This window comes from Poecilia reticulata, chromosome 11 (assembly GCF_904066995.2).
Source record: "Poecilia reticulata chromosome 11, P_reticulata-male-v2, whole genome shotgun sequence".
In the NCBI taxonomy this organism is placed as follows: domain Eukaryota; kingdom Metazoa; phylum Chordata; class Actinopteri; order Cyprinodontiformes; family Poeciliidae; genus Poecilia; species Poecilia reticulata.
This window is the reverse complement of record NC_088840.1, coordinates 24,625,760-24,651,951: the sequence shown is the minus strand read 5'-3', so window position 1 is coordinate 24,651,951 and position 26,192 is coordinate 24,625,760. Positions and strand designations below refer to the sequence as shown.

At 36.1% G+C, this 26,192-nt stretch overlaps 1 protein-coding gene across 4 annotated transcripts; it reads right to left on the bottom strand.

Moving 5' to 3' along the window:
* Positions 1-10,425: 10,425 nt before the first annotated feature.
* Positions 10,426-22,789, bottom strand: tnfrsf11b (tumor necrosis factor receptor superfamily, member 11b). Of its 4 annotated transcripts, none has more exons than XM_081612661.1 (4): positions 21,112-21,282; positions 12,863-13,268; positions 12,603-12,779; positions 10,426-11,844 (listed from the first exon to the last, which is right to left on the bottom strand). In XM_081612661.1, exons 1-4 carry the CDS (start codon positions 21,145-21,147, stop codon positions 11,510-11,512), a joined length of 954 nt encoding a protein of 317 aa, XP_081468787.1. In that variant the 5' UTR covers positions 21,148-21,282; the 3' UTR covers positions 10,426-11,509. The 4 variants fall into 4 exon arrangements, with proteins under 4 accessions (XP_081468787.1, XP_081468789.1, XP_081468788.1 ...); XM_081612663.1 differs by lacking the exons at positions 10,426-11,844; positions 12,603-12,779; positions 12,863-13,268 and adding exons at positions 17,359-20,887; positions 22,087-22,486; positions 22,679-22,789 and having other exon boundaries at positions 21,112-21,288; XM_081612662.1 differs by lacking the exons at positions 10,426-11,844; positions 12,603-12,779; positions 12,863-13,268 and adding exons at positions 17,359-20,887; positions 22,087-22,486; positions 22,635-22,667 and having other exon boundaries at positions 21,112-21,288.
* Positions 22,790-26,192: the final 3,403 nt, after the last annotated feature.

Here is a 26,192-nt window from a genome sequence, read left to right as displayed (position 1 = left end):
TTCCTTTAAATCAAAGCTAAAAACCCACCTGTTTAGAATTGCCTTTGATTAATTGTAAATAGAACATTGATCAACATATATGTATGTTAATAATTTTAATGATGAAATTTGACAAAATGTAATGCTTATTGCATGTTTCACAATTGGTGACTGGATGATGTTTTTATGATGTAACACACTCTGAAATTCCTTGTTGCTGAAATTTGCTATACAAATAAACTTGACTTGATTTAGAAATATGTTACTGTAAGCTCGCCCCTTCTTTCTACTTCAATTCTGTTTCTATGCCAGTAAACACTGGGTGTTACCGTATTTATCATTTTACTTGGCAAACTGATGTGTTTTTATGTTTCTCTTGCCTCCCTAGTCCTAACGCCAGCTGTAATTACTGGCACTCTTTTGAGTTTCTGTTTTGAGTTTTCATCAGATAAAGTTGATCATATAGACGTTCATTGTACCCTCTGTGCAGGTTGGTAATGGTGACAGTATAAAGTGGTTTCTGTTCTTCTCTCATGCAGCAGTTTAATGCTGGGAGGACAAAATACAAAAACGGCATGGAGTCATTACCAAAATATTGGCTGATGTTTTGTTTGAAGATCACAATTTGAAATACAAATTATGAAATACAAAAATATTAACTTTTCAACAATTTTTGTACTATATTTTATTATTTTTAGGTTCATGCCAACGAATATGAATTATTTATTGTAAACCTTTTTTTTTTTACTGCTGTCAGTTGTATTTCTTCTTTTTTCATCATATTTTTTATACTGTCACCTCTTGTTTTTAAAATCAACTTATAACCACATGCAATGAATCTCTTCATACTGCACTGGGGGTGTACTGATAATTTTCCAACACATCAAACTATCAAACTTTAAAAATACTGCATCAAATTTGAAGAAACACTTTTAGTTGCAGCATGGCACAGAGAAACTACCCAAGAGAGAACACCAAGTGGTCCAAAGCAGAAAGCTGCTGCGACTGAAATGCAGGGAGACTCCCACTACCCTAACGGTGGGGGAGAGTTGAAGAAGTTGGTCAGACAGAAGAAATGCTGCCCTTACATGGTTAACTCTCCCTTGTCATTTCTATGTTGAGACAGCAGTGGTTGTAAAAACAATGTGTTCTGGTTGCACCGTGGATTTTATTAAATCCTTTTCCAATTCAGTCTGTGAGTCAGTCTTAGTTCCAGTTAACATGTCAGACCTGAGATTTAGACTTGATAGTTGAATGAGCAGGAACAATGGAGTTGAGTAACAGATGTAATCTTTTTGCATACACTATGGAAGCATCCCTTTGTGCAGAGTAATGCAGTTAATTCAAAGTTGTTGATAGAGCTCCTCACTCAGTCAGTGGCCTTTTTATGAACTAGCATAGTGAGCAGGAAGCTTCAGTTGTTTCTGACCCCAAAGCTTGTTTAAGCAATAACTTTGAGTAATTACCCTGATAGCAGACATGGGAAAATAAACTTTCAGTTTCTCTATGCCGCTTATTTATCTTTATTATCTCTAAAGCTTTATCTCAATAGCTTTATCTTATATTTTTTTTAAAAAACGTCATTTAGTATAATCCGTTTGCTCCTGAGCTTGGAGATCAAATGAAATCAGAAAATGAAAAAGATAATCATGTAGTGTTTTGACTGTTTTGTAACGAACAAATGCCAGTGAGTTGTTTCTTAGTAAAATCCCACCTTATAGCCACATACTGACATAAAAATGAAAGCTTCCAAATTTCATAGATTATGGGAAATTGCCTGATAGTCTAATATCTTTGCAACCACATTGTTTCTTCCGGCTCACATTTTATTTTACAGATTTCTAGATAATGCTTCTCTACACAGCTCTGTTAAACTCTGCAACCATGAGGTTACAGTTTGGTTCCCTCCACCACCAGGCTTAGCATTTGGTATGAGGTTTGTAGTGTCATGTTGCTTTTGGTTTTCAACAAGGTCATCACTGACATAAAGCAGGTTAATCAACTTTGATGGAAAAAAATATCTTGAGTTTCTATAGCTAGCTGACAGTAAATGCTGAAAACCACTGTCAGAGCATTATCGAAAACCCTTTCAGCCTTTTTAGTTTCCTTCTCATTTCCCTGATGTCTTGTCATGGTTGTTCTGAGAAATCTTTTGTATTTTCATCACAGGGTTAATATGAGGCACCAAAAAGTTTTGTCAAAAAATCTTTGATTGCATTCATAGCTGTTTTTTTAAAATAAAATTTTAATTTATGTTGAAATACCATGTGACTTCTCATAAAATGTAAACTTTTTGCATATTAATTTATGATTCAGTACGATGAACTAAAAATGACTAATGAATATGTTTTCATTGAGTGACAGTGGGTACTACAGATTCAGCTAAAACCCTTGTCTCCAGGGGAAGTCATGTTCATGCAATTCACATTTAACATTCACAATCATTTGCAGAAAATGGCTTACAGAGTGGCATATAATATAATGACCCTAAATATTCTAATCAAATTCTGCATCACACAAGGTTTGATGACATATTTGTTTACCTAAAAAATAAAAATCTGAGACAATTTTGTATCCAAAAGAACTTCATGCAATCTTCTTACTCACTCTGGAAGAGTAGGTGCTTTTCGAAAAAGTGACTGAGACTGAGACTCTACTTGCTCATACTGAAAGCCACTAATCCAACCAAAGTGGAGTGTTAAAGTAAATGATGTAAGTAAATGCTTGGCGCATGATTGTTTTGCTGTAAATAACCGAGAAGTCATGTCATTAAAAAAACCCATATCAAAACATTCAATGTCAGTAGTTGAATTTGAAAGTTCTTTGTTGTTCTTGATGTAAATATGATTTTATAGGGTAAATCCTGGAGAGAATAAATTATGTATAACATTTTGTGGATAATCTAAAAGGCTTAATTCATTTTGTGAAAGTTTAACTCTTTCTTGTATCAATTTCTGCAATATGACAGAAATCAATATGTTTGATTTGATTAATAAATGTGTGTTTTTTTTCCATCCATTTAACATGTTCCTTCATATCCATTCTGACATGTAACACTGCAAACAAACCAGTTGGTGCTGCTGTATCCAGTCTAATGATTGACTGTCAGTTTGCATAATTAAATAATTAAGTCAATTGATGCTTTATATGCTTTATATATATATATATATATATATATATATATATATATATATATATATATATATATATATATATATATATATATTTACATAAATAAATAAAATAAATGCTGAAGGGGAATTCTGCCAATGTCATTGTGCCTGGACTTCCAAAGCTGTCTGTCCTGCAAACATTGATACAACACAAAAAGATTTTAAGACACCCCATTTGTGCAGGGATAAATAAATGATTCATGCAGGCTGTCCCACACAACCTAGTAAATATGGTCATTTTCCACCATAGTATGACAGTTACTGGACAAATTGGTTAAAATGAAGCAAATTTACTCAATCAAAGTGCTGCATCATATGGAGACTAAATAAATAAATAATCTATATATGAAAATCCCTTTATATCATCCCTTCATGAGCTAGTTATAGACAAGATCAGCAAGTATAAATATCTATGAATATGCATAAAACAATCAGTATGCCTTACTGTCTAATGTTACATCAATAGTAGACTTTTTCTAAAATCCATAAAGATGTGCTAAAGTCCTCAAAATATGTTGCTCTAAGACTTTAAAAGTTGAATCTCAAAATGAAAACTCCCATCCTAAATTGGAGTTCATTTTTTTATGACAGTAACATCTTTGAACAGTCTTGTACACTTGAGTCCTGAGCTCTCTTCAACTCACGCTGTAGGACTTAAATCTGGGAGCTAAGTTGACCATGAAGTAAGGCTGATTTGGATCAGGTCATATTTCATATTTCATCATTCTATATGTTTTAAATCATTATTATATTTTCCTAGCACCACACCCAAAAACATGTTAGCATGCAGACAACATTTGGTGTATTTATGGAAACTTGGTAAGCACAAGATGGCACTCTCTGCTGCAGTTTTCAACCAATAAGCTTTGGAAACATTTTTGGACCTCTATTGCATCCACCTCACGGCAACATAAACTTGGATCAGCATCCAACCCTGCAATTCACCAGTGGGTGAACGACATGGGTTTCTGCATCATGTGTTCATATCTGCAAGGCTAAATGGAGATTCTATGTGCGTGTGTGTGTGTGTGTGTGTGTGTGTGTGTGTGTGTGTGTGTGTGTGTGTGTGTGTGTGTGTGTGTGTGTGTGTGTGTGTGTGTGTGTGTTTGTATCTGTGTTGTTTCTACTGTCTATGCCAGAATTTCATGAAGAAAACCAAACATTACACATCATATTTACACTACAGGACAAAAGAAGGACATGGACTACTAATTAAAAGTTTATAAAATGTTATATTCTTCAAGTAGCTTTTAGAAGTGGAAATATTTGCACCACAGATTTTGTGAGAAGCGTTTTTTTATGCATCTTCACCAGAGGTGCCAGTAAATGTAGCCACCCATATAAACTGTTAAATGTGAAATTGATTGTAAAACAGTTCATTAGCCAGTAAAATGTAGAACTGCTGATTAAACATAGTTTGCCACAATTAATGGTAAACTCTTCTGTGACCTTTGCCTCATGAGCAAAAGCGATATCTACAGAACACCATGTATCTGTATTTTAAATAGAGGAAGTGACAAACATCCATTTGTCATGCTGGAAAATGCAGCATAAGATAACTGCAGTGAGCTTTGTTTCCCCCTCTAAAATTCAGCTACACTTTACGCGTGTTGCTTAGCATCAAAGAGGAAGTAGGATTAATTAAGAGTCAAAGTACAAAATACCTTCCGAGTAGACTGTAAAGGCTTCAACAAGACAAGTGGCTGCAGTTTTTGGAGAAGTGAGGATCAACTATTGTGACTTACTTAGAAGTGATTTTAGCTGTTTGTTCAAAGAAATTATTTTAACATGACATTTAAAGCAAAGTGGGCATCTGAAGTTCTCCACTGAAACAAGGAAACACATGAGCTTTGGTTCTGTTAAGCTTCAGCTGTTGACCTTTAACTAACCAACTGACATTTTAAATTGTTCATTTTGGTAGATGTGGATTGTGCACTTCCCAGGAGACAACATATTTACAAGCAAATGTTGATTTCTGTTTTTGTCATGATTTCTGCAACACGTGCAAAATTATTTTGAGAAATTTAGAAGTCAAACTCTGTGAGGTGGCATTAGTTACTTTGTTTAACTTGATTGTGTAAATTGTTCTGAGATATAAATAACCATTTGCACAATGCAAAGGAAAGTTCACTCTCCAGCTCAAATTTGGAGAAGACATGAGACCTTTACTAAGACTCATCAGGTTCTGACCAAGCCTTGGAGAAAAGCTTTTTATTACATGACATTGTCCTTAAATGGTGATCCTGCAGTTGCAAGATCATAACCAAATATTTATGACTATAAAGCTGCAATTATTAACTGTTTATTCATTCACATTTTACCAAAATGGTCTTTATAATATTGTAATAGCTTCTGAACTGAAAGCACCAGTGTTTCTGGAACACTCTGAGATCACCAGACAGAGAAATGGTTTTATCAATATGTTTTTAACCATTTCCCTCTGAGATATAAACAAAGGGCAGTAAAAAATAGCACCTACTTTTTCCACACAGCTATATAAACCTAAAGGGAACAAACACTCCTCTGTGGTTTGATTAATGGCGTAATGTCTGTGAACTATCATTGCTGGGTTAGTAGAGTGAGCAAAGGCAAGAGGAAGCAGAATCACAGGCTGACCTTTGTTAAAAGTTTCTATTTGTTAATTTTTTTTCCTTTATGTCACCATCTTCTTCTTGAAAGCTCGTTTTTTTACTCCCATGCATCTGCTGAGGCAAGATTGACTTTGAAAATTCTCAGTTTGGTTCTAAGTTCCATTGAGGAAAACTCAAGGACATCAGACGCCTGTGCAAGACGAAAACAGTTTGTGCCACCGCAGAAAGACAACTTTGAGGCTGACTTATACAAAGGTTGTGCAGAGGCTTTCCTCACTGAACTGAGGAATGGGAACCACAGGTCCTGACACCCAGATTTGACATATCAAACTGGTGTTATGAATTTATTTATGTCTGGTTTCTGGCTCTAGAACATAACAAACTTCAAAGGCCTTCTTCTGTTTGGAATATATATTTCTTTCTAAACTTTCATTAAGATTAAAAACTGGTATTTACACTCACAAAACATGGAATAAACATTGATGGAAATTTTGATCAAGTTAAATCTTTAATCTGCTAATGATGTGAAGTGTTTATTCTCAATTTCCTGTGGAATTATTATTCATGAAGTTAGATTTCATGTTTGTTTATTTTGTTGTTTTTTAATGTTTAATTAATTAATTAATTAATCATTATTTAGTGTGATAATAGATGTGATACTGGATGTGTTAATTACTGATTATGTTAAAAAAAAGGCAAAAGAAAAATCTAGAATAATCAAAATATTGTCAAATATTGTCTGTATTGCATGTCTCGCATTCCCTCTTTATAAAGGTTATAACTATGACTCCCCAGAAATGAAAATTTACCATTAACAATTGACTTATGAGAATAAGAAAAAAAAAAGCTAAAAGTATTTGATAAGACTCAAGATTAGTCTGTTGATTGCTATGACACTGTTTGTTGGGGGAAAATCTTTCACCACACTTGCAACAGGTTCTTACAGACAGATAATAATTTAAGACAGTGTTACCCAATGTAGTCCTCAGGAAACACTTCAGGTGTTTTCCTTTGTCAGCAACTCAATTCTAAAGAATAGATCATTTCAACAACCAAGCAAGTTCTACAGAAGCTTAGTAATTACCCATTAAGCCACATTGATGGTGAAACAGTTTCCATGGTCTCTGGAACTGGAGCATTGATGCTACAAGGTCTCAAAACTATTCCTCAGAGATTTTTGGGACATGCTGACATTATGCCATCACATGGTTGTTGTGAATGTAATTCCTGCACATCCATGATGCCAGTACCTGGTTAAATTCATCCAAGAGTGCTCTATTGGATTAAGATCTGGGAACATAGAGCTACAGATGTTCAGCAAACTCTTTGTCATACTCAAGAAACCAGTTTTAAATTATTAGCATGGTACGTTGCTTTGCTGGAAATAGTTATCAGAAGATGAGAATACGTGGTCAGATGTGGTCAGAAACATTTCTAAGAGAGGTTCAGGCATTTAAAAATGCTCAACTAGCAATATGAGAACAAAGGTGTAATAAGTACATGTTCTCTCAATACACCACCAAGAGACTGAAGTGTTGATACAAGGCAGAATGGAGCATAAACTCATGTTGAATGTTGTAGCTGAGATGGAGATTTGTCAAATCTGGCAAAGTTTCACAAATTTGTTGTCTAATTTCGGTAAAGCTGTGAGAGCTGCAGTCTTGATTTTCTGTTCTTATTTTGACAAGAGTGGCACCAAGTGTGACCTTCTGCTTCCTTCATCCATTTTCTTCAAGATTTCATGTAAATTTCTGTTAGAGATGATATTTTGCATTGTTTGATTCTGGCTAGTGGTTATTTGAACTGCTGTTGCCTCTCAATCATCTCAAACTTCCCTTTTTCCTTTGACCACAATGAATTTTCTTCTACATCTCTACCACTCATTGGATATTTTCTCATATCTGGGCAGTGCTCCGTAATTGCTTGCATGAGAAAATTCTAGTAAATGAGTTGTTTCTGACATACAGAATAACATATTTCTTTCTAATGATCTGCTTGAACTCCAGAAAATTTTGTTCACCGCATCTAAAAAGAACGATGCATTGAATTGCAGAGTCATTATTTGGGTAAACAGACTGAAACAGTGTTCCAAATAAAGTGGGTGGAGAGCGTATAAAGTGATTCTGTTCACTAGTTAATCAGGAACTGAACCTTAGTCACTGGTTGAGTCTAAAGAGGTTAAATTATTTGTTGTGTGAAACAGCAGTTCCTTTGAATGGTGACAAAAATCTTCCTACTCTAATTTTCTCTGCAACATAGTTATAGCACACTATTACATCTCAGGGCCCTTTGATGTTGCAATGTAAACCCCTTTGGTGTGATCTTGTGCGTAGTGTCAGAGCTCAGAGGTGTAAGAAACCACAGAGGTTAGTGCTTGATCATGTGAGCGAAACAATATGATGTAGGTCTCAGAGAACATGTTCCTCTTGTAAAGCCTTAATGAGTTTTCATCTTTTAGTCATGTATATGTATATCCATGTCATATATGTCAAGTTCAGTTTATTGATTTAAAAGCTTTCTGGCCAAGGAAACCTGGCTGACTGCACTGAGTCACTGACTTTGCAGCCACTAGAGCTCTCGGTCGATCATGTAGCAACAGTGCAGATTCACTGACATCATGATGTTAACTTTGAGGTTATGCCACATACTGAATATTCAGGTTGTGAAGGCAGACAGCAGAACTCCAATAACAAGAAGAAACCGACAGCAGAACCTGACCCAGTTTGATCACCCAATGCAGGGTGTCATGAGTTGGGGTTTGAAGTGGTAAGGACGGACGCAGCAGGACCCAGGTATGGAGGAGAATGATGATTTAATGGCAAATTGGCAGGACACAAGAAATCCAGGCAGCACCAGTGAGCATTGACAATAGTTCTGACTCTGGAAGCAACTGATAATCTTTCAGGCAGCACAAATGAGCAAAAGCAAAATGCTCTAACACTGGTAGCATCTGAGGAGTAACAAAAGCACAACACAACAGCAAGACAAGGACCTGACAGAGAACAAGAGACACAGGTGGGTATAAATACACAGGGAAGGTAATGAAGGGAAGCGAGGGACAGCTGGGGACATTCAGAGGCAGACGAGACAACACAGGAACTAAACTGACACACAGAAAACCAAATCCCCACACAGGGTAAAAGAAGACAAATTGCCTGGGGGTGAAAGGAAATCTCACACTAGATTTGAATTTGTTATGTTAGTTTTGTCTTTAGCCCAAATGAGGTGCCCACACATGCTCTTGGATTAAAGGTCAAACATAACACAGACAACCTGATCTAATCCAAGCAGGAAGCTTTCTGAATGGGGTTCACTCGCTCTCTTTAAAGCATTTCTGTTTTTTTCCCATGTCCTCACACACTTGCACAGAATCATGGTAAATTAAGCCTTAGTGACAGGTATTGAAACAACGCCTAAACACAACAATACAAATAGCAGAGACAGAAATAAACACTTGGCACCCGGAGCTATTCATTTGAAAGGTGTAACCCAGGTAAAGAGGGAAGTGTGCTAAGTTTGAAACTGAAATCTTGTTTGTGAGGAACAGAAAGCAAAACAGGCTGAGAAGAATTAGCACTGGTCTATAGAAGAGCAAAGAACCGTAGAAAACCAATGAAGAAAGAAAACCATAAGTGAAAAATATGACAAGACACATAGTTTTTCTTTTAGAAATGGCATAAATTAATTTAGATTGTTTTTTAACCCAGTTTAACAATTTAGCTGATCTTTAAGGCAAATGGACAAAATTTGCTGTTACGTTTTTATGACTTTGCCACTTTCAGTGCAGAGTAAATTTGTGCTGCTTTATCTTAACATTTAGGTTTCTTAAAGAGTAACTAAATCCCAAATCAACTTTTTTTTTGCAGATAAACTATATGAGAAATGGAAATATATATGGAAATGGGAGTGGCACTCGATTCTTGCTCAGGATAGTTGCTGGAGAGCGATGGTTGTTTTCATGTGTTGTTGCCAACGTCTCCACTAACATGTAAACAAGTTTGAAGTTTTGTTGCTAGGATTTTTTTTAATTTAAGATGTTAAGATGTTAGAGGGATCTGAAAAGTTGCTAAACACAGTGACAAAGTGACAAGTTGGCAGCAGTGCTTTTAATGCTCGTCCTGACCAAACCCCCTCTGCTCTCATCCCCACACTTGGCCGTGCAGCTCAGTGTTTCCACTTTGGTGGAATTTTTCTCATTTTTAATTGAAGGCAGGGTAATGTTTTTACATAGGGTTTAACTCCACTTTGTATATTCAGTAAACTGGGCAGACATTACGCAGCATTCAGGGTGTGGTGTGGTGCGTTATTTCCGTCATTCTGTAATGACTCATTAGCTAACTAACCACTATAATGAACCACCGACTTACCCACAGTTCCTTTCAGGGTGTTCCTGCCCCTGCTGGCAGCAACATTTTTTGCAATTGGGTGAAATAATTACTGAATGAAGAGTTAGCAATACAGGTGAGGAAGTAGTGATACTGGTGGCGTTATAACAGACAGAGAACTAAAACTACTGTTGATATAGCTATGAAAAAAACAAAAAACATGTATTTGTTCTAGTAGTTCTTGGCCTGTGCATGGCTGCACATGAAATCTCTGAAATCCAAATTGTCTGGATATGTGAGAATTGATTGAAGATGTTGGTGGAGCGGTCATTGTTACAAAAGATTAATTAGCACTGATTATATGAGTTTTGCTTTTATTTGAGCAACGTAAGCAGCAGTATTCCATATTTTAAAACAACAATAATTCTATAAAATAAAACAATTTTGCATATCTCTTCAAATAAATTAATATCTCTCTTTTGACAATTTGATCACAAGACGTACCAAAGTAATACTTTTGAAATACAGTAAGTAAAAGAGAAAAGCGCTCAACCTCTCTTTAGGAGAAATAAATAGGGGAGGTAGATAAATGTAAACTGAAGCTTTTCAACATTTACACTTTATGAATTTAAAGGGGCAGCATTATGTATTTCCCAGGCACATAGTGCCATTTTATAGCACAATCAAGTAACGATGTTGTTATAAAATGATGCATAAATGAAATATGACTTGAAAGAAAGTTGACTTCATAATTTAATGTGTTGAATTGAGGCCTCTGTCTCTTTAAAAACTAATTTTCCTTCTGCAACTCTGCCTTCAGAAAGTCATCACAACAGCACCCCTCTATTAACCCCTTAGCATTGTTTTTGGCAACATTCCACAACCAGGTGAGCTCCTATAAAGACCTCAGCTGATGCGCAATTCCACCAGGTGTTTGCTAATTGCTGCTGGCTAGTCTGAAGGAGCTCAGTGGGGGAGAGCCGCTCTGTGAAGCAAAAGCTTGGAAACTGCTGCTCCACCTGCGTATCGAAGGCGGCTCCGCAACCAGTTGAAGCGTTTTGCCCCAACTGGTTGCTATGGAGATGGATTGCTAAGGATTTCTCAAACATGCATGAAAGAATCAAGGCATCAGTCCAGGTATGGTTTTGATGAGGAAAGAACATTACAACATGATGTAAATCTCAAAGATGTTGACTTTACATAATACTGCCCCTTTAACATCTTTTAGATGCCCTCAGTGCAAATTCTACCTCCTAAAACTCAATTAAAAGCTCCAGCTTTTCTTTAACTTGGCATAAAGTGTCAAAGCTTGCAAAAACAGAAGTAAGACAGCATGTTGATATGACACAAAAACATCAAGTCTCATCATAACAAAGCAGCCTGTGAAATATTTGAAATGACATGTGCAAGAAAAAAAAACTGATTTCAATTAAGCCAAAGTTTAATTTAAATTTACCTCCCTATTATTTCCTAAATGGCACAGCTTTAATAGATTTTTGTCAATTCCATTCATCTTCTTCTGTAGTTTTTCTCCTGCGTGAGACGCTCTCAGTTTAATCAGAATGGCTGGAAGCTGCCGGATCTGCACCGGAGTGGCAGATGAAACCCAGCTGCTGATGCGTGAGTGAAGTTCTGAGAAGTTGAGCTCCAAAGTTCCTTCCTGCTTTCTGACGTCGTCAGATGGAAGCTTGTTCACCACTCGACGCAGCCGTTTCATTTTTATTTTGTGATGAATGAAGAAGGCGGGGACGATTTCTTTGAGATATTCACCTCCGTCTAGAGAGAGGAGACAGGCAGTCGGGGCGTTATGACACATTCCAGCAACACAGACACAACGGAACTGTTTTACTTTCTACTTTCAGGAAGTAGAAAGTACCGGAGTGGCAGATGAAACCCAGCTGCTGATGAAATCTCTTAACTTTCTACTTTCACGAAGTAGAAAGTAAAACAAGACATTTGGGAGTCATAAATAGGTGTTTAGTAATAATTTAAATAACTTTCAGTTACTGAGAAGTGGAAGTATTTAAGATATTTTGGTGACTTAGTGTTTAAATATAAAGGGCTAATAGAAGCCCAGACCACTAAAAAATCTAAAGATACATAATTTATGCAAAAAAAGTGTTATAAAATAAATGAAGGCGAGTTTATATATGGCACATTTCAGCAACAAGGCAACACTTTGTTTACTGAAAACAAATGAACAAAAAAGAAAATGATTATTTTCCTAATTAATTTTGTTATAATTAGTTGATCAAATATTCAAACAGACCATTTGTTAAAGAATATTAAATATTTGGGTATTTATTTATATTCCCTATGCTGCAGTGCACTTATGAAATGACTGAAACGTCTTACTGGCTAAAATGCAGTCAGTGTACCTGACGGCAGCAGCATTAGTCCTGAACATTGACCTTTAGATATGACTAAAAGATAAAACTGTCGTTTATGTGCTCCAACACATAACTAAAGAACCCCTTCATAACAGGCTACAGATATTAACCAGCCAATTTCTGGCTTTAAGGAGAACATTTTACCTTTTAGGTCTGTGCAGTTTGCACACAGGTTGTCGTGCCAGGCGGCGCCTTTCAGCACCAACTGCAGCCCTGCGGCGCTGCAGCTCCTGTGCTGTGTGCACTTCTGATCAGTGGAGGAAACATCAGAGAAGGAGCCAACAGAGCAGATTCCACACTCTGTGTCTCTCTCTGGTGTACCTGCAGGTGAAGCACATAAACTATCAAGAAAACTGCACTGCTAATGAAGGCCTGAAAACGAAGTTAGTGTAGAGTGGCTGTACCTTTGGTGAGCGCTCCCTGCCCAGAGGGACACTCTCTGTGTCGGACGCACATGTCGTAGTCCTGACGGTAGAAGTAACCCTGCTTGCACTCGCACTGACGGTCGCTGTCTGCGGTGCATTCCTTCTTCACCACCTGGTTCCGCCCGCAGACTCTGCAGCGCAAACATCTCCCGATGTAGTTCCAGAGCTCCGTGAAGGAGCCCTGTGGACACGGAGCGCACTCGCTCTTTTTGATGGAGGAGCATCTGGCGCGCAGGAAGGTTCCCGGCGGGCAGCGGTCACAGAGCAGAGGGTTGCCGGTCATCGGGTCGGTGACTTCGAAGGTCAGCGGGGAGGCGACGCCGTTCGCCAGCCGGGAGGGCACAGAGAGGAGGATGAGCAGCTCGACTGAGAGGGTTAGAAACTCCTGGAGAGAAAAGAAGAAACGTCAGGAAGCAAAACTTAGCGGGACTTAATTTGAGATGGAAACAGTTTACCCGAAACAACATGATTACAGCTAAATATGGGCACTTTGAGAATAGATCGTGTGAAACTGTTTCTGCCAGATGTTGCCTTCATAATAAAGCGCTTGCCGTAAGAGAGCACAGCCCATTTCTGCAGCACTGCCTCCACATACCATTATGATGAGGGTGATCTGGACCAGACGGTCAGGAAGGTGAAGTTCTTTCTGCTTCCCAGCTCTATTTATTGGGTTGACATGACCTTTTTATAGAACAAGGGAAATTCCTCTTTACACATTTGCATCAGCCTAAATTTTACGTGTATTCTGAGTAGATTATTTATTTATTTTATTCATAGTCCACAGGTAATGCTGCGTATATCTTTTAATTCAGGTTTTTGTGCCGTGTGATCAGATGGAAATTTTGTCTAGACCTCACATCTATCAGTCAGAAGGTAATATAATGGGAAAGTTCGTTAATATCAATTATTTAATTACTTCTTGTAATTTGGATTATTCTAATTTAATGTTAACCAATGGAAAAATTGTGTTTCTTAGAAAATTACAAAAGACCAATAAAATGCACGACAATGTGATGTTTTCTACACTATCATGAGGAAGACTGCTGACTTGAAGGCTGACTCCCTGCACAAGGAGAGGAAGCCATGAAAGGTCGTTGCTAAGGAAGCTGGCTCTAAGATTGCTGTGAATTTTAAATTAAAATAGTATGCCACTAGAGCAATAACAGAAACTGGATTTGAAAAACATCCCTAATAAAAAGTATGTCCATATGTCCTCAGCACTTGGACGTATAATATAAGCTCTAGAATATCAGATTAGTATCTTCATAAAGCTGTTAAGCAGAGGGAAGCACAGCTTCTGTATATCAGGGTTTTAAATGAATCACAAGGTAATGGAAGAGTTTGTTCATTTCAATTATTTATTTACCTCTAATAATTTGGATTATTCCAATTTACTGTTGAGTTTCAACATTCTGGTTCTTAGAAAATGATAGGAGACCAATAAACATTTGTTTTAAGAAAATGTGATGATTTCTTCCACATAATCATGGGAAAGATTATTTGACAGCCATTTAGCCAACCATTGTTGACTCCCTTGACTAGGAGGGAAAGCCACAAAAGACTATTGCTAAATAAGCTGGCTATTAAAGAGTGCTATTGAATGCAGAAAATTAGAAGAGCATCCCTTCAGACCAATGACAAAAAAGGATTTAAAAAGTTTGCCTACTTTGAAAAAACATGTCCCTCTATTGCCTTCCTGTGAAATTTCGCTCGGAAAACGTTCCCGCTTCCAGCAGCGTGTGGGCTTTCTTCCCTTCACTTGGATTGTCTTTTTGATATCTTTAGCGAACAGAAGAAGTCGTGAGCGTTGTTGATTTTCTGCGTTGTTTTAGAATTGCAGTCTGCCTGCAGTTTGAGCATTGGCAGTGGAGGTTGTGAACGAAGCCGTTCAGCCTGTGTTGGTCACGCTTCCATATATTGAATTAACATTAACAACCGCCTTGTTCCATTCAGCATTTCTCTCTGCGCAGTGGAGGATGGTTGCTTACGGCGCAGGCAATTTCCAGGAAGCTTGTTGGCATAAACTGCAGCATTACATATGTCATTGGCAAACTTTAGCAACTGAATACAATTTAAAACCTCATCACAGTCCACGCCTCCAGGAATCAATTGTTTCTCAACAGCTGAGAGCCCAGACCTGTACGAAGCAAAGTGTACAAGGGGCTGGTTTTTACCAGGCTAGTTCAGTTTATGTCCTCAACACTTGGGCGTTGCTGAGATGGGTCTCTTCATGAAGCTGTTCAGCAGAGGGAAGCATGGAGTTCTCTCTAACATCCTGGATGGATGAAAACTTTGGATTTGAGAAACACAGTGAGCCAACAAATTGAGATGACATGATCTTGGTCCCAACTTTACTCTGGACCTCAAAGAAATTAGATTCTGCACTGATGAAAGAATCAGACTCAGATTCTTTCATCTGAGTCTGAGCCCTTCATTTACCACTTGAAAGCAGCGTCTACCATTGGAGTAGTAAAAACAGCTGCAGCAAACACCAAAATTCTGAATATGGTTTGATTCACAATTATCTCAAACCTAATTTTCAACTGCATTTTTCCTTCCACTCAACTTTTCATTCAAGTGATCTAAATACACGATTAGCTTGAGCACTCTGAACAGCTGATCTCTTTAGCAATAACCTTGATGTGCAAGGCAGCAGTGGTTGTATGCTGACATAACACATGTCATGTCTTGTGCAGATTTAAATTTAAGATCATATTTTTACTTGCCCAAAATGACTGGACATTTTCACAGTTTTTAAATTGCCTCGTCAAGAGTTCTGTTGTAAATGTTTTCTGGGCGTTTAAGATTACATTAATGTCAGTCATTTTAACATCAGACTTATTGGAAGACATGAACTATGAAAAAAAAGCACAAAAGTGGTGACATTATGCCTTTTTTTTACTGATTATTGGAAAACATGTTTAAGCATGTAAAAACAGATTTTTTTTCTTCTAATTTGGCTTAGTCATTAAGTTTTACTTTTGAAACTAATTACAATAAACTAACATTTTGATAACTTATCAATGGAAATTCAGCTTTTTTTCTAGAAAGTGTGCAAATATGTCTCTGCTCAAAAACACATGCAAGTGACATGTTTATTTGTGTAAATGTAATATTAACATCAAAATAGCCATGGGCCAAAATCACCAAGATGAAATCACTCAAGAGCACACAATAAATTAAACTTAAAATATTTTCATACAACAAATTAGAAAATAATAAATTAGTGTAGGGTCTCTTAATAAAATAAAAGTTTAGAGTTTTCTAACCTTTTGGATAAAATGTTTTTTTTTATTTCGTTGGCGTAGAAAATGTGTCCATTCTAAAATTATTCCAAGCCAAATTCTGTTCTCCCTCTGCCGTAATCATTGATAAATTACAGAGGTTGATTACGCCCTCTTGAGGACAAATGTGTTTTTGCAGGGACACAGAAAAAGTATTTCGTCTACTTGGTTCTCGAGGCTCACTGCTCTGCATGTTTTAGATGTTTCCCTGCTTTAACACACCTCACTTAGATCACTGCAGTTCAACAACATTTTTTGAATATATTGAAAGATCTGATTATTATGTTATTGGTTCAAAATTATCAATTAAAGAAAGAATAAATAATCATTTAAAAAAGTGTAAAAGGATGCAAAAGACTTGATACTGGGAGGTTGATCTTCCACCAGAAAAGTAATTAATATAAAAAAATTATGACCGCCTGTCCCTGATAAAAAGTCTTATTGATTTCAGATTTTATCTCATCCATATAAATATAATTTTTACATACTAATCTATCTGAAACTATAGTTTATTTATAGTTTTATAAATGAACTATGGTTCATATAAATGTTTAAGTTGAGGAACTTAAACTGGTGGCTAGTCTGGAATCCAGACATTTAAGCTTCTTGTACATGATATGATATTTGTTTTACCTTTGTCTGCTCTCTGTTCTTTTACTCACTCGCATTCACTCACTTGGTCATGTGGTTCAACAATGTCCATATAAATGAACCATAGTTCCATAGAACATTTATAATTTTAAGTAGTAAGTTGTATATGTACATTACTGTTCAGGTCATTATTAGCATTATTATTATTAAATGAAAAATGCTTTTGAGTTGCATACTTTTTCATAACCATCTCAGTTGTAACCTGATTATATAGTTTGGAGTTACATATTTAGCTTGCTAACTAAATACTTAGATTGTAACTTAAATACTTTATTAGAAATTATATTTATCAATGTATGAATATCACATTGAAAATATGACTTTGAAAAATAAACACCATTTTTTAATCTTTTGACAGGCTAAATAACAAAATAATAAATTATTGCTGTGGATTTTTGACTAACATTACAATCAGCAAAACATACAAGGTAGCATCTTTTTTGGGGGAAAATATGGTTAGATTAAACAAATTAAAAGTATAAAATATGTCAGTAGCAATACAGTAAATTAAGTACCACTGAAAGCAGCAATTTCCAGCAATCAGAAGTGTAAAAGTATATTTATTGTATATACAAAGCAAAAGTAACTGACTAAAAACAAAAAGTTCTACTGACTTCATATTTTATCTCCTTCATTTAAATAGAAAACATAAATTAGGATCCTTTTTTACATACAATAGAAAAAGGAGCACAGATGCTGCTTCACTCCTTACCACAAATTTTAAAAAGAATATATACAACAAACTGATACTTCATGCTGCCCAAGTGTTTTTGCATACACATAAAAAGAAATTCATAGAAAAAAACAACCTCGTTTCCTTATGTTTTATTATTTAAAAAAAAGTTAAAGACCAATATTCTAAAGAAATAGTGAAATGCATAGCAGTCATTCTTGAGAATAGGGACAAAACAGGTCCTATGGATAAAGCACAAAATTTGAATGAAATATACACAAAATATAATTTTTTCAAATATCTGACTAAACCAACGTCGGTCATGTGAGCACAACACTGTATATTTTCCAGGTATTTGCTGAATGTTTTATTATTGTAAACATTGTAGTCGGTTGCTGGTGCCTGTAAAATCCATTGTCCAGGAGCAGAACTCAATACATTATAATAGTTTAAAACAATTAAAGAAATGCTAAAATTATATGACAATTAAGTATAAGTAGTCATATAAATAATTATCAAAGTATCAATAAATTGAATTAAAAATATTTTTTATATATTTTCCAACTCCATTGAAATTTGTCCCTAGTTTTTGTCAACACCTTCAGACATGAAAAGAATGTAAAACAGATCAGGCATTATTGGGGGGCGCCAGAACTTCTGAGGACCCCATGACCACTTCCTTTGTCTTCCTTTGCTAAGAGGGCTAGTTAGCTCTGGTAAGCTTATGTTAGTCTTTAGTTTTTTCTTCTTTTTATTCCTAAGTTGTTTGTCATAACCATGATGTGTCAAACCATAACTGACAATTTACAATACTTTTATGAAATTTTGTGAAATAAAAGCTTAATTTTGGTCAAATGTAAAGATTTCATGGATCTGATGAGCTACAATATGGCCTCCTTCAGAATAACATCATGTAAATTGAGGTAGTTTGGCTTTTTGTCATCTCTGTCAGATGTCAACTCCATCTGAGTTTTTCTGACTATTTCAGTGAAATTGTTGTCAAATCTCACTTAAATGTGCAATTAATTCATTTTAATGTATTTTACATAAATTGCATTACTTCACATGTATCAAGTTTTTCTTTTTACTCACTAGTTTGTCACCACCTTCAGTTCTGTGTCAACTCCGTCATGCACTGTCAACTCCGTCAGATGAACTTTTTGTTGTTTTTGGTTTTAAATAATTTTTTTGTTTGTTTCTTAAGAAGCATTTGTCTATAAAAATGAGTAAAACATCACTAATAGGATCATTAAATAATTATATTTATTTTTGTCAGATGGTGATGACAAAGTTCTAGGTCAGGTCGATTAAAAAAGTCATTTTTAAAAAAATGTTGCAACTGGGAGCCTGCACCTTAGCATCTTTACATTTCCGAAATATTATATGTCATATTTGCATACATAACGTTGAGAAATAATAAAAAATAAATAAAAAATGGGGAAAATTAAAACCCATTTAGTCCCCATTCTCAAGAATCAGTGAGAGCAAAGTAAGATAAGTATTTCTATGACTTAACCATTCCACGTTAACCTCACAAAAGAGCTCAAGCTTGTACAGGCAATGCACTCAAAAAGCAGAAAATTTGGACATACACAAAAATAAACTATAAAACATCTGCCCCCTCTGGCTTACAAGTACCTCAGTAAAAACAATGACAAAGAAACTTGACTCTTGGTCACATCCCTGTGCTTTGGAGTAGCCAAGAGGAGAAACAAAGCAGGTGGGGGAACATACATCACGCAAGCATCCCTAGTCCACAACCCAGAACATGAACAGGTAGGTAAAGTAAATAGCTGGGTCAATTATTATATATTAAAATATGAATATCAACCATGCACCCCAAAAGCAGAAATGTTGGAAATATATAAAAATAAACTGTAAAACAACTCTGACTTACAAGAACGTCGGTACAGCAATCGATAGGAAAAAAATGTATTTACCTACCTACTTTTACTGACAGTTTCAGATGTGTACTACCACTGTAAAAGCATATCTTCCCAAAAAGGAAGAAGTAGAGGTAAGAAAGGTCTGATTGGTTAAGAGAAAAAAGGAGCAATAAAATAAAACGGAACAACAATCTATGAATCTAAAACTTTCTGTTGTCAGTGCTACTGAGCTAAATAAGAATCTGCCTGTCCATTGATCAGAAGGAAACATCTGCTAATACCATTTGGCACCATCATCCACAGATGCAATTCAAAACGGATATTCCAAACAATTTGAAGCAGCAAGTTAACGAATAAATATTTGTGTCCAGTGCAGCAATTTGTAAACAATTTCTCCTTTTATCTTATCTAATAAACGCAACAATATTTTTTTAGTTGCTCGTTTTTAAAAATCCTCAATGACAGGAATAACATCTGAATGGGGGAACTTTCAGTAATGTTATCAGACTGTAAGTATTTTTGAATTTCCATCTTATTCACGCTGCTACTTTCTCTACAGACTAAGACATTACAGAGATGCTGTTCTGTCACACTTCGGAAGAATAGTTTCCTCTCAATGGTTATGATTGTGGGCTGTCAGGCTTTGTCTTAGAGCTTCAATTATCTCTTAATGCCTTGGTGGAGAACATCTCTGAATCCGACAGCTTTATCTTAGAAATTTGATCATTCTTCTAATCTTTACATAACGATTCATCCTATAAGCTTTATTTCTCCAAACGTGAATTGTTTCCAGTTAATCCCATGAACATATTATATGACTAAAACAGATGCATCGGATGCAATTTACCAATTATCCAAAACTAATTAGAAAATGAAGCAAAATTAGCAAAATGAAGAACAAAATTACTCTTGAACATTTATAAGTACTTCATTTACTTAAATGCTCTTTTCATAAATTTAAACCTCCACATGAGGTAAGTGTTAATGGGTGTCAGTTTGTTTTAAAATATTTAAATTCCTCAGTTTTCTACTTTTTAGGTATTTTCTTGGCTTTTTTCCAATAATTTAAACACAAGCTATTGAGATAGTTGTTGCTTTAAACACAGGATTTCATGCCCCCTAGCATCTTTATGTCCTGTGGTACAGTTCATATTTCTGGGTCAAATTGCTATGGATTAGCTTAAGATATCATTACCCAAGATCTCAGAATGACAGTGCTCTGTCAGATGTGCCTGAATGCTGTTGATCTTGCTCTGTAGCTTCTCGCTAGCAGCAGTTGCTCCTGTTCTATTCACTATGTCTGGAAGCTGCTGAATTTGTGCCGCTGTGGCCGATGACACCCAACTGCAAATGCGTGAATGGAGTTCGGAGAAGTGGAGCCCCAGAGACTCTCTTGGTTTTCTGCCGTCCTCAGACGGGAGCTGGAGTACAATTCGTCGCAGGCGTTTGATGTTCATTTTGTGGTGAATGAAAAAAGATGGGATGATTTCTTTGAGGTATTCGGCTCCATCTGAGAGACAACATGTTGTTCGAACCACTTTTTAGTCAAACAAGAAATTAGCTCCACTGAGAACATTCTTTAAAACTGATGTATAAACAGTCAAGTTGGAAATTCCAACATTAATTAAACATCAATGTCAATTTCATGTGAATGATCTATCAGATTTTCTTTTCCTTGATGCAGTTATTAAAACACCTGCTGCTTAAACTTAGTTTGTTTTTTTTTTTTTTTACCTTTGAGCTGTTGACAGTTTGCACACACACTGTCATGCCAGGTGGATCCTCTCAGCACTGACTGCAGTCCCGCATCGCTGCAGTTCTTGTGCTGAGTGCAGTTTTGATGAGCGGAGGAAATGTCAGAGAAGGAGCCTTCAGAGCAGACGCTGCACTCCGTGTCTTTCTCGGCTGTACCTGCAAGTGAGTCATTTTTTCCCTATTTATCACAAATATATAGTTTAAAGCAGTATCAAAATATATTAGTGCTTATTATGTTATAATATTAATATAAATGTACTTATTTATCATTCACATTTCCATTAATGAAACTTTATGTGTTTGGAATGGAAATGTCTTTAAATGAATATTTAAGGAGACCATAAATATCAAACAGAGAGCCTTTAGCAGAATTCAGAAAAATGATCACACGTTGCTTTGTTTGTGAATAAGAGAAGCACACTGGAAGTGCAGTTGCAATAATTTGCCTCAGTGAGGCAGAATTACACAATGTGAACAAGAAATGTCTCATTCGTCATTTTACAATTAAGTTCAGTTAATTTATATATTGAAGGAAGAATGGAACCTCCTTCCATAAACAGCCAAAGGCGACAGTGCTAAAAACGTCCTCGTTGTGGGAATCCTGAATAATAATTTGACATGTTTTATGTTCTTCATGATTCTGCAATCCTGCCCAATATCAATTAAAATATTAATCTGTTTAGCTTCGCTTTGAAACAGCAGCTGAGAGTTGAAAACATGGAGATTGATCACTTGTTCAAATGAACAAAATAAGAATTTAAAAATATAACCCCTAAATTAACAGCCTTCAACATATTTCTTTCGCACATATTGTATTTGTTTTGGTTTAGATGTTTGTTTTGCAACTCCACAAAGTGATATTTTGTTCCCCCAAATTATTACTGGACCACCTGGTCGCCCTGCATTTGCATATATTTTGCGGGAGAGCTCGGACATTCTCAGAGGTGGCTGTACCTTTGGTGAGCGCTCCCTGCCCAGAGGGACACTCTCTGTGTCGGACGCACATGTCGTAGTCCTGACGGTAGAAGTAACCCTGCTTGCACTCGCACTGACGGTCGCTGTCTGCGGTGCATTCCTTCTTCACCACCTGGTTCCGCCCGCAGACTGCGCAGCGCAAACATCTCCCGATGTAGTTCCAGAGCTCCGTGAAGGAGCCCTGTGGACACGGAGCGCACTCGCTCTTTTTGATGGAGGAGCATCTGGCGCGCAGGAAGGTTCCCGGCGGGCAGCGGTCACAGAGCAGCGGGTTGCCGGTCATCGGGTCGGTGACTTCGAAGGTCAGCGAGGAGGCGACGCCGTCCGCCAGCCAGGAGGAGAGGAGGATGAGCAGCTCGATTGAGAGGGTTAAACACTTCTGGAAGAAAGAAACAAAACATCAAAAGGAAAATTAAGCAAAACGGAAAGCACGGGAAATACGATCAAAACACATTTCAGCTGATTTTCGAATGATAATAATCAAGTAGTAAATTGTCCTTGTGCGCCTGTTTTCTATAATCGCTCACAGAAAGCATGCGAAACAAGCCTCTCAGTTTCAGTCTCCACCTACCATGATGAAGATGGTTGCTGAGGATGCCCATCCCGGGTCTCCTATTTATCTACCCTGACGACGTGACGCACAGCATCCTAATAATAAAACATGTGATGGTTTCAGAAACCATCACAAGGTGATTCACGTCGACACTAAAGTGAATTTGTAGCCATCAATTACTTGGGTTTTGTTTGTCTGAATCTTTTTTTTCCCTGTGAGTATCTGCTTCCACCCACTTAAGGGAAAAGGCAGTAGCGAGATGCTTTCAGGACTTTAGAATTTGTTATCAAACTATTCCTGGCACATGTGTTTTTTTTTTCTTCATTCAAAATGCTTCATATAACTTTAGATGTATTTTGTAATAGAAAGTAAAAGGTTTTACTTTATCTTTTTAAAAAGTCATGGTAACTCCAAGCATTATCTATCATGTTGCATAAATATATATATATATATATATATATATATATATATATATATATATATATATATATATATATATATATATATATATATATATTCATATTGTTTGATCTATGAGTTTATTAACTTTTGAATTGATTTTTTTAAAGCTGGATCAGTCAGAGTCAAATACTCTCTAACAACTTATTCATTTTATACTGCAGCATGAACAGCCGTAATGGAGGCTACCGCAAAAAGAATCAATATTTAGTATTTAAAAGTAACAAGGATTTAGATGTTGGTTTAAGTTTAATCTATTATATGTTGCTAAGCTAGGGGGTGGGCATTTGTCATATAATTTATTATTTACAAATTAATTTCTTGTAAGAATTTTGACTTATTGTTGGATGAATTCAAATTATGTTTAACACCCACCAAAACTGTCCCTAGTGTCAAGATTGGTAATTTTATTATTTTTTCCACTGTTTTTCCAATGAGAGTGTCAATAAATACAAATAGATTTGAAAATAGGATCAAATGCAGTTACTATTAATATTTTAACAAATAGTTTAAATATTCTAGCTTTCTCTACAATCAAATTAAACAAATTGAACACTTAACATCCTTTTGAATTTCAGTAATTTGGCATGATACAACTAAAAACGTATTTTATTTGACTAATAAAATAATATGTAACCTTCCTGTTTTGTTCGTTTCTGAGGTACAGCAACAATGTTCCTGGTTCAATTTGACCTGTAGAGTGTTTAATCATGCAATAGTGTCAGAAACCAAAAAATTCTCCAAAACATTTTTGTATCTGATTATTAACCCCAATACCAACCATTTCAAACAATATTTGTGCAATTATTTAGATTTTATTTTTTTAATTCCTCACAAATAAAGGATCAACGACGACAATTTACTCATTTACTCATTTAGTCATAAAAAATGTGACCAAAAATGTAATTTACATTTTTTATGTCAGTTGAAAAAAACAATAATTATCCTTGAAATTGATCTTTTGTAAATTTCTTTATATTACATTTGGAATACATAAAGAAATGTAATTGAACTTGAGATACATATTCTGTTCTGGGTCAAATTGACCTGCTGATTAAAATCAAGACAACTGAGTCATGCAGAGAGAATTTATGTTTCCCCTCCCACTTCTGCTGAGTGTCACTCAGTGTGGGTGGAGTTTGCCCACGGGACCAGAAAAGGTTCCCTTGAAAAGTTGTATGAACACCTGCTTTCTGATTTTTCTTTACTTCCCTAGTGAAGTAAAGAAAATAGTGAGAAAGTGGGCTTGTGTGCGTGCACGTGTGCATTTATGTGTGTGGAGGGGTGTGTGTGGCGTACATGTGTGTGTGTGTGGTGAAATATGTCTCATAGCTGCAAGGAAACATAGAATTTGACATTTCTTTTTCCTTTTTTCCCTCCTCTTTGACTGCCAGGTCAAATTAACCCGAACAGCATCTATGTAATATGTAGACATGGGGGGTTGCAAGTGTGTAAAATGAATCATTTTCAATCATTTGTATATGTACAGTGTACCTACTAAGACAAATAGAAAAAGTTTCATGTAGAAAAAATACTTCCAACTATATAAAAAAAAACAACTTTAAAACAAGTCAATTTGACTCGCAACATAACAGGAGGGTTAAGCACACTATTACCTTGGAGTTTTTGTTCTGTCACCCTCTAGAGGGAGACAGAAAAAAACTTTCATATTGTTTTATTGAGCCATTCAGAGATGGATTTACATGTGTAAGACCCAAATGAGCTTTTTGTCAAAAATAGGGAAAGCTGGGGAAATCTCTTAATCTTTTATAATAATTCAAGATTCTGTTAATTACCACCCCATCAGTTTGAAGTTGTCTTTCTTAAAGGCTGTTCATTATTCTCCTGTTGTACTGAAGTGTACAACTTCTGAGAAGTTTTGCTTTAGTCTGAATAATGGACTGAATATTTTGCAGAACATTCTGGGGACCATCAAGATATTTTTGTCAAATTGTGAGTCCTTGTGTTCTCTTTGGTCAACAACGGTTTTCTTCTTGAAACTCTCCTACTGATGCCGTCTTTGCTCAGTTTTTGTAAAAAGGGTTTCACTGGAATAGTGCATTTTCTCTGAATTATTTTATTTTCTTTATGGAAAACCAAGGCTATGAGTGCCATGAGTTGTGGTGTTTGTGGTTAGGACGGATGTGGTCAGACCCAGGATGAAGTGCAAAATGAACATTATAATGGTTATAAAGTTCACAAATCCAGAAAGTACAAGTGAGCAAGGAACAGAACACAAATAGGCACAGGGACTTCACAAGACAAGGATCCAACCGGGAGCAGCTGACACAGGTGGGGTTAAATACACAAGAGAGTAATCAGGGAAAACAGGAGACAGCAGGGTGTAGACAAGACACACAGGAAACAACTAAACTGGAAACACACCCAAAAATCCACATCCTCACAATGAGCTAATGGAACCATTATGCATCAATGACTTTTCTGGGATTTTTTTCAATATGCATATGCACTGGGCAGGAAATAACTTTATTATATTGATGTGTTTGAATTTATTACTGACGCACTAAATATCAAAAGTAGAATCCACAAAAATATTTTCATGTTGCAACATGAGCAGATCATGACAGGCAGAGACGTTTGCCATCAGGAACTAAAAAAAAACAAACAAAAAAAAACGAATCTTAAGTTATGTAATTAGCCTCCAGGTTAAAATGTGCTCATCTTCCAGAATTTCCCCACGCAACACATGAAGACAATTTCACGTATTACACGTGAGATGAAAAAACCCATCAAAACGCAACATAAACTGAGGTTTCAGTGAGCAAAAATGCTCTAAAAATAAATCTGCTGAGGAAAAAAACTGTCATCCAGGCAGATTGTACGTGGATTCATTCCTCTCACTACCTCTGGTTATGCTTTGCCGTTTCTTAGTTGCATTATTACATTATATTTCAGTAATTATTGATTGTTAATGATCGTCTGCTCCACAGTTTTGATTGAATCAACATCCCAGTCACCTGCGGCCCAGCTCTCTTCCACAAAACCAATTCACCGTCACCTACATCCTGTGTTTGCTTTTAGAATTTCTCTGTAGTCACTTATTTGCAATTGA